The 9203-nt window shown below is 56.7% G+C and overlaps 1 protein-coding gene across 1 annotated transcript in view; it reads right to left on the bottom strand.

Annotated features, from left to right (window-relative positions):
* Positions 1 to 8569, bottom strand: part of NXPH1 (neurexophilin 1) — a 226000-nt gene extending 217431 nt beyond the window's left edge. Inside the window, exon 1 of the mRNA XM_044678636.1 lies at positions 8516 to 8569. Coding sequence (XP_044534571.1) covers positions 8516 to 8569 — 54 coding nt within the window. The remainder of the gene's footprint in view (positions 1 to 8515) is intronic.
* Positions 8570 to 9203: the final 634 nt, after the last annotated feature.

Genomic DNA, 9203 nt, shown 5'->3' with positions numbered 1-9203 from the left:
GGAGAGGCCGGGGGCGGGGGCGGGGGACGAGGGGGGGCAGGGGGCGGAGGCCTAAGGGGCGGGAGGCACCGGGGGAGACGCCCAGGGGAATTGTAGTCCCGCGGAGCGCTCCAGAAAAGCGTGGGGTTACCCGCGGTGCTGAGAGGAAGTCAACCTTCCCTCGGCCCGCTGAGAGCGAGTCCCGGGCTACTGCGGAAGCGGAGGGGCGTGGCACTGTCCGAGGGCCGAACCGGAGCCCAGGCCGGGCCGACAACCCGGGGACTGACTCCCAGTATTCCAGCACCTAAAAGGGAACCGAGGTCCGGGCAGGCGAGGCAAGAAACGTAGAAGCAGGCGTCCGGCGCTTTCTGTTGTGCTGAAAGAGCCGGCCTCGGCCTGGGCTACGGCTCCATCTGAGAGCCACATTCCAAGGGATTAGACGAAGGAGTCAGAGGCACTGACTGGTCAATGGAAACCCAGACCGAAGGAAGCGGCTCTGTCCGCGGTGCTGAAATTCCGATCCCCGGCCAGGGTAACGCGGGTACCTACGCTCGCATCCCGAGGCTGCGTGCAGAAGCCAAGAATAGGAGCAAGACGAAAGTGCGCGCTGTCCGCGGTGCTGAAAGGGAGCCAACGAGGCAGTGCCCTCGGCTTCACCTGCCCGGAGGGAGTTGACTGGGCGACGCCGCTGCCGGCTGTCTCCTCTCAACCCGGGCTCCCAGAACTTTGTGCAGCGAATAAACCACAGCAGTTTCGGGAGAGAAGCAGACTCGTGGGCGTTATCTGCTGCCAAAAGTGAGCCCAGGGAGGCAATAGGGCACACCTTCCCCCAAACGTAGGCTGCCATTGCTGGATCCCAGAAGTAAATATATCGGGCTAGCCGTCCTCTCCTAGCATCGGAACATTCAATGGCTGATCCCAGAGGCCAATATTTGCTACTCAAATGGCTTCAGCTTGTCCCCAAAAAAGCCTCCCCCCCACACACACACATCTCCAACTTTACTAGAAGGTTTAGAAATATAGCCTCGGGGCTTTGGCGAAAGATTGGGCTAGAGTGTCAGGGCTTTCTGCTTCTTCCCGCGGTGCGTGCACAGAACGTTACACAGAACATTCAAACTCTGCTCCGAGTCCCGAGATCCTCTCCCTGCGTTAGCGCTCCAGACCCTGTCTCAGGAAAGTCTGGGGTAGGAATTGTAGCGGAGGGGAGTGAATGACATACAATGGCCTGGCTAGCCCAGGGCAAAGAAAAAATGGAGAGAGCGTGGAGCAAAAACCCAAGACAGAGAGGCGCGCAGTGAGACGGTTTCTAAGGAAACACTGTGCTCGCCTAAGCGGCGATTTGACTGATTGTGAAGAAAATAAATACAAAATGGAAAGGCATTCTCTCTCTCTCTCTCTCTCTCTCTCTCTCGTTCTTTCTCTCTCATTCTCTCTCTTTCTCTCATTCTCTCTTTCTCTCATTCTCTGTCTGTCTCTCTCTCTCTTTCTCTTTTTCTCATTCTCTCTCTTCTCTCGTTCTCTCTCTCTCATTCTCTCTGTCTCTCTGTCTCTGTCTCTGTCTCTGCCTCTCTCATTCTCTCTGTCTCTCTCTCTCATTCTCTCTCTTCTCTCGTTCTTTCTCTCTCATTCTCTGTCTCTGTCTCTCTCTCTCTCATTCTGTCTGTCTCTCTGTGTCTCTTTCTCTTTTTCTTATTCTCTCTCATTCTCTCATTCTCTCTTCTCTCCTTTCTCTCTCATTCTCTGTCTCTGTCTCTGTCTCGGTCTCTGTCTCTCTCTCATTCTCTCTGTCTGTCTCTGTCTCTCTCTTTCTCATTCTCTCATTCTCTCTCATTCTCTCTGTCTCTGTCTCTGTCTCTGTCTCTCTCTTTCTCATTCTCTCATTCTCTCTCATTCTCTCATTCTCTCTCTGTCTCTCTGTCTCTGTCTCTGTCTCTCTCATTCTCTCTCTCCTCTCTTCTTTCCCCCATTTATCACGCTCTCTCTCCCCACCTGCGATTCAAAGTGATCCCAGGTGCAAGGCTCAGAAAGAAGACGAATGGGAGGGCAATTGGGGAAGAAAATCAGTCAGGACTGAGGAGGCGGCCCTGGGAAGGTGCACTCAAGTGACTTGGGGGTGGGGGGTGGGGAGGGGGGATGAATATACCTCGCTGGAGCTGAACAACTGCTAGGCACCCCATAGAAGAGATGTTACCTCTCTGTGAACTCCCACAAGCCCACCTACCCATCCCGAGAGGCCGAATTTTCTCCGCAGAGCCCTGGGGCTCACTGTCTGTTACTGAACGTGTGCCTCCAAGGTGAAAGAAACTTCCAGCCCCTGATTAGGGACCCGGCATTTATGTTTACAGCCGGAGCCTGGGAGAGGGCCCGAGTAAGGCACTCGGTCAACACCTGCCAGGCTTAGCCCGCCAACTTGGGAAGCTCCTGCCCCTGCTCCAGAATTTCCTTCCCTCCCCCACCTCACCCCAGGAGTCCTCGTTCCCTCAGTCCCTCTTTCCTTCCTCCACTCCTCGTGGTCCCTCGATCCGTCCCTCCATTCAACGCTGCCCCTCCCTCAGTCCATTCTTCTGGTCTCCAGGCTGTCCCCGAGGGAGGGGGGGGGGAACCTAGCCCGGACCCTCTTTGAGATTCTGCCAGCCCGGGTCCCATCACGGAGGGCGCCTCGGCTCTCCGGGGCTCGCTGGCATAGCAATTGAGATGGGCGATCTTTTCAGCTAGGGCTTGGCATTTCCTCCTATCAGCCTGACAGAGCCAACTCCGGAAATTGCCGGTAATATTCATCTGGGGAGCACTTTCATTAAACGTAATTCATTCGACTTTCACTATAAATTGAGTGACATCCTTACAGCAGAACCTTTTTATCCTTGATTAAGTGCTTGCCAGGCTCTGGTTTTTCGCTTTATTGTCACATTCCTTCAAGCGGAGTCGTCAACATGCCAATCTGCCGCATAAAAACGCGAGCGTCGTGTTTACAAAGCACCCAAGAGCTTGTTTAATGCTGACTTACAGAAAGAGCTCGTGGGGAGCTGATAAATCACGACAGCGCCTTGACACCAACCCTCCGTGGGCCCCGGCGGCGGCGGCGGCGGCCCGGGATCAGGAGGGCAGAGAGAAACAAGCAGGAACAGAAGTGGGGGAGACCCCCGCGCAGCCTGCGGAGGTTCCCTCCGGCCCAACGGGAGCCGCGAATTGTGCTTTTATTCATTAAGATGGCGCTGGGAGAGGCCGATTAGGTCATTAAGGTGCTTATAAGGGCTAACTTCAAGCCGGAGAGTTTGGCCCCCTCCGGGCCTCTGCCGGAACTGAAACTGGGGGAGCTGCCTGCTCCAAGTGTGAAAGTGGAGCGTTCTCAGCCGCCGCCTCCCTCGAGCCAGCAGATAGAAGCAGCCAGCGCGGGAGGACACACACGCACGCACACGCACACGCGCGCGCACACACACACACACACACACTTCCAGATGGTGTCAAGAACGCCAGGCAGAGATTCACCCTCTTTGTGAAACTCCTAAACAAACAGTAAGGCAACCCCAAGGAGCCCAGCTCGGGCGGAGCCGACACCACGCTGCAGACTCCATTCCAAGGAGAGAGGGAAAGCCAAGTGGGAGGCCCCTTTAAGGGAGCCGATTCCTTCTAAACATCCAAGAGGCCCCCAATCCTTCCAAGCTGAGGGAGCTGAGCGCCTCACCCTTCTGGTGGGCACCTCCCAAGCCTCCATCTTTCCTTTCTCCCTCTCCTTCCTCAAAAGGCACCATGCAAAAGGCAGAAAATGACTTCTTTGACAAAGCAACCCCCAAATGCTTTCATCACAAAAGTGCCTTTTGGCGAACACTGTAGACAGTTGTTATTACCGGACAATGCCGTCCATTTCTATGGGCTGCAGAAAATCTCCCCTCCCGTAGAAAGTAGGCCAGGGCCCATATCACAAAAATCAGCCGATTTCCTGGCCTGCCACATGATCTATTTTCCACCACGACAACACTTTCATTAAGGGAGAAATCGCGGGCAACCATTCAAAGCCAAATAGAGAGCAAACCGGCACAGAGAGAGGCCTCCAACTTAATGGGGGGTTTTTTTCCAGAAGGGGAAAAATGCACTTCAGGATGGCCTAGCAGCATCCAAGCCACTTAACCCTCCTCCCAAAGCCTCCACACTTTCTCCTATCACCGAATTGAAGGGAAGGCCAGGCCTCAGTGGAAAGCATTCTCTGCTAGGGAGCCATGGCTGGGTTGGACCTACCAAAGCCCTGAGGTTCCAGGCTGATACAGTGGCAAGTTCATACCCCGCCTCCTGAAAATATTTGCTCTCCAATCTGTTCGTCCCCTACAGGGAGACCAGATTTCCTATGAGGTCTTAAAACTGAAGTACTGAAGTTCTCCTGGGCTCCGTAGGGGACGTGAAGGAGCTAGCATGGTCGTCTGTGCCCATTGTGCTCCCCACCTTTACACTGGCCTTATTAAGGAAATCACCAGATGACGATGAGGTGTGGCCCGGTGGGGGTTCGGTTTTTGTCTTTTTTCAATGATTAAAAAAAAAAAATAAAACCTAACCTACCAAAGACAGTCCCTCCATTTTTTCTATTTGAAATGGTGGTGGAAGGTTTAATCTGTAGTCATTGAAAATTACAACAACCCAGCCCAGAGAGGGGAGCCTCCTCATCCCCTCCCAACCCTGCTCTCTACTCCTCAGCTTCCCCTTTCCCCCACAGGCCTGGCAGCTTGGTGGGTCGCAGCTCATAAAGGAGCAAGCAGGGAATTATTGCCTTTCCCAGTGGCTCAAACCACAAATATGCCAGTGGCTCCAAGACCCCTTACGACGCTGGGTGAGAAGTCACTGGGTAGAGAGCCTCATCCCAACCTCAGCTCTGCCCCCACGTTGGTTTGCCCGGAGCTCCATTCTACTCAGGTTAGAAGCAGATTTCTAGAGATTTTGACTAGGTGTTTGCCTGTTCTCAGCAGCCAGGGGAGGCCCCCCTGGGGTTCCTTCTTCTCCCCGGGGGCCTGGCTTAATATGCCCCTTCTGGAGCTACCTCAGGGACAAGGGACACGTTTTCTGAAGGCCCTTCGACCAAGTAACTTTCCTGTCCGTGTGGCTGGGGCTGCTTCAGAGACTTGTAGGTTGGAGAGGATTCACTCCCAAACTCCCATTTCTAAGGAAATGTTCTCATGAGGCCCTTGTTGTCCTTGACCTGCCCAAAGGAGAAATAACTCCAGTTAAGATGTCCACTTCTCTATGCCAGTAAACCTCCCCTCCTCCCCCTTTCTCCAAGAAAAAGGGGGGAAAGCGCCAGTCTGCTTACTCTGGCTTTGCAGCAATAGCTAGCAGATCACCAGGGAGGGTTCTAGAGAGCGTCCAGGGCAGAAAGAAGGGTGAAATCCCGCTGCCTCTTTTTCTCTGAGTAGGTATCTATCACAAAGCCCATGGATCACTCCCAATGACTCCCAAGCACGCAGAAGCAGGAGCGCCTGCCTGGTTGGCTCTCCAGGCCTAGGATTTTTGCCTTAACTCGCAGGAGTTTGCTGGTCGGCTCCTTTGCGAGCTGGAGCATTCAGCTCACGAATGTGCTTTCTAAGTGAACTTGGGAGACCATTTTCTGATTTACTTCCAGGAGAAAACGTCTCCTGCGGGGAAGATGAAAGCCCCTTCTCCTGGCCTCTGCTACTAGCGAGTTCTCGTCTTAACTGCCCCCACCCCAGGCCCTCTGTTTGTGCCTGAAAGGTACTCCCAAAGGCGCGAGCCAGCCAACTCGATTCCTCCCGAGGTTCCTCCTCTAAAGAGAGGATCTCGGAACCAAGAAATCAGTCACACTGGCTCGAAGCTCCGCAGAGAGCTGGACCCACACGGTGCAGAGGTGCGGATGATTCAGGAAATTCATCCCTACCCTACTACGTTACACGCGGTACAGCAAGCAAGGCTGAGGGCAACTCCCCGGCGTAACTGCTAGCCTTGCTGCAGCACCTCCAGGCGGGTTGCCGCCTCCGACTTCCCCCTTCTCAGGTGGGATTGGAGAGAAGCCGAGGAAAAAAAGATTGCAGCGGGTTCTGGCAAGGGGGAGTAGAGGCCGCTAAGACCTAAGCTGCAGGGGACGGGGGAGGAATAAGCCGGAGCAGAAGCCCCACCAAGGAGGCCTATCCAGCCCCAGAAGACAGCCCTGGGGGCTTCCTTATCTCCAGGACGGCGCCCATCCCAGGGCGGATTCAGCTTTGGTGCCTCCCACAAAATTCAGGGAAGTGGAATTTCTAGCCCTAACCCTAACCCCACCCCAGTGGCTCCGGGTCGAAGCTCCGAGGAAGGAACCCCAGAATCCCGACGTCCAACCAGAGAGGGCTAGTGCCTGAGAGGTGGGACCACATGCAAGGCCTGGAGAGAAAACCCTGGGCCTCTGGGAGAGCCTCCGGTCCACAGGCTTTCTCCAACGCACACACCTTGGGGAGTTGGTCCCTGCCTCCCCTCCAGCTTCATTGTTCACATCGGGGACTGTTTTCGAGAAATTGGGAGCTCGCCTCTTTTCTGGTGCTGCCCAAAGGCATTCAGGTAATGAAGTCTGTGAGTGAGCCGTAATTGGATCCGCCTAATTTGCTCCCGGAATGGGTCTCCCAAGCTCCCCATTTACAATTAAAGGAGGTGCGGGAGCCTGGCTGTGGGGTTAGGGATTGGGGAGAGACCTCAGCGGCGCACAGACACACCGACCAATATCTGATGCATCTTCTCTTTGGCTCTAGACAGCGGGGAGTCTAGGAAAAGCCGAGCTCACCCCGTCAGAGAGCGCCTGCTCGCACTTTGCCAGGAGACACATTCAAAACAGTCCCCTGCCTCCCTCCCTGCCTGCCTGCGTCCCTGCTTGCCTACCTCCATGCCTGAGGACGGCATGGCAAGTCTCTGGGGGCTACGGGTGGATGGCCCTTCCCCTCCCTCTAGCCCTGTTTGCGTGCCTGTGCTGCCTGCCCCTCCTTAGGAAGCTTCCCTTTCTCTCAAGCCTCTGTGCCCAGGCTCGCTGCTTTCCCCCTGCAGGCTCCCGGGCCCCCTCTCCCATTCCCAGCTGCCTAGAGTGCTGTTCTGACCAGGGGAGGGGAGGGGGACACTAGTAATGGCGGAGCCTGCAAGAGATGACTTTTCCTCTCACATCAGGGCCACTCAGTGGATCTGAGAGCACCAAGGAGGAAGCAGGAGCCGCCAACTCTGATGCCCTTGCTCACTGGCCACCCCACGTTCACCTGTTTGCCCCTGAGGTGTCCAGGGCCCGAGAGGCTGACACGCAGCGCCCTCTGGCGGCTTTGAGCCGCCATAGAAGGAGGAAAATGCGGCCTTAAGTGGAGGTGGGGAGAGGGGGGAGGAGTTGTTCTCACCCCCAGTAACCTGTGAAGGGCTCTTCGGCTACTGGACTAAGGCGCTCCCGCAAATACACCCTCACGCACACTCTAGGTCCCCTCAACTGGAACCCCACGGACTTGGCCTCTTCTCCATGCCTTCCCCGGGCCTCTGACCCAGATACAGGCCCTGGTCCAGAAGCTGGCAGCCACTGAGCAGGGGCTCTCTACCGTCACTAGGCCCAGGCCAGCGGGACCCTAAGGCTTCCTCCTTATCAGGTCTGTGTCTGTAAACCCCGTCTTCAGAGAGGAAGAGAACAGCCCAGAAGGCAGCCATTGCATGGCCAAGGCATCGAAGACTGCGCCCTGTTGAGCCCCCTTCTGGGAGTCGCAGTCCCATAGGATCCGAAGCCCTGCCAGACAGATGCTCAGAAAGAGGAATCCAGTGCATCCCCCGAGGCTGTCGAAGGAATGAGCCTCTGCCAAGACCCCTGGCACGGGGGCCAGAACGAGGGATCTCTCCAAACAGTGAGGGGGACAGGGGTCTCTGGTCACTGGCAGGAAGCTTTCAGCCTTGTGTTTCTGGCTAATGCGAGCACTTAGCAGCCCTGAAGCGTTTGGGGGTGACCCTGCCCTGTCTGCACACTCATCCTAGGCGAGCCCTAGAACTCGGGGAAAGTTCCCCACCCCCTCTCCATCCCTGCTGAAGAACTTTCAAAGTCATCAGCCGGGCGCAAGGTCTTGGTCTCCTCTGTGTTACCCAGGCCAGACGCTCCCGGAGGCCCCTGGCCCCTCTCTCTCAGAGGCCACCCTCTTCCCTCAGGGAAAGCACATAGACACAGGCGCGCTCGAGAAAGCACACGCACACACACACACACACACACACACACACACACACACACACACACACACCCTCTCGTTCTTCCTTTCCCTCCTCTTGTGGAGAGGAGAGAAGGGGTTCGGGGCCCTTCCAGCAGGCTCCTCCGAAGTACAAGGAAAGGGGCGGGAGGAAGGGGGGGGGCGACACCTCAGAAAATCTAGCGGGAAGCCGGAGGGAGGCCAACTTCAGCACCCTGTTTCCAGCCAATCCCCCTCCCCACTTGGGTCTCGGAAGCCGCCCGGCGAAGCCTCTCTCTCCCTGGCCCCAGGCCCCGATTCCCAGCCTCCCCGGCCCCGCCGCTTCCTTTTCTTCCCGCTGAATGTCAGGAGAAGAGCCGAGACGGAGCGAAACTCACCAGGTAGAGAGTAGGCTGCCAGAGGAGAAGGACGTACCAATACGCAGCCTGCATCCTCCCGCGTCTCAAACTTCCTCGCCTTCGCCTGCGCTGAGTCTCTGTTCCCTCAAGAACATAGATCCCCCGGACGTCCACTTCACAAAGGAAGGCGAGCTCTCAGCAGCCTAAACGAGAACGAAATGAGAGAACCCATGACCACCCGGCAAGGTTAGCCCGGGAGACGAGGAGACGACGAGAGGCGGACAATGGGGCGCCGCGGGCCAAGAAAAGGCAAGAACTCTGAAAAGCGGGGAAAGCCAGCGGCCGCCCGAAGACAGAAAGCCAGTGGCCGCGGCTGAGGGGCTGCGAGAGTCCCCGGAGCCCTGTACTTCTGGCCCACCGGGTCAGGAGCGGCGGAAGGCTGGAGACCGCCGAGCGCCGAGATCCGTGGCGTGCGTACTGGGCTGGATCTGGGAGTCCCACTGGCCGCCAGACGTGCCTTTCTTTCTGCTTTATAGCAAGCAGGGCGACTCGGACTCAAGGCGGCTGTTGGCTCCCCAGCAGCCCAGCCAGTCCCTCTCCACGCACACAGCAGCGGAGAGACCGGTCGGGAGGGGGAGAGGGGGGCAGGGGGAGAGGAGGAGAGAGGGGGAGGGAAGGAAAGTGGAGAAGGGAGAGGGAGGGAGGGAAGGAAAGAGGGAGGGAGGGA

The sequence above is a fragment of the Gracilinanus agilis genome, chromosome 5, assembly GCF_016433145.1.
Source record: "Gracilinanus agilis isolate LMUSP501 chromosome 5, AgileGrace, whole genome shotgun sequence".
In the NCBI taxonomy this organism is placed as follows: domain Eukaryota; kingdom Metazoa; phylum Chordata; class Mammalia; order Didelphimorphia; family Didelphidae; genus Gracilinanus; species Gracilinanus agilis.
This window is presented reverse-complemented; position numbering and strand designations above follow the sequence as displayed.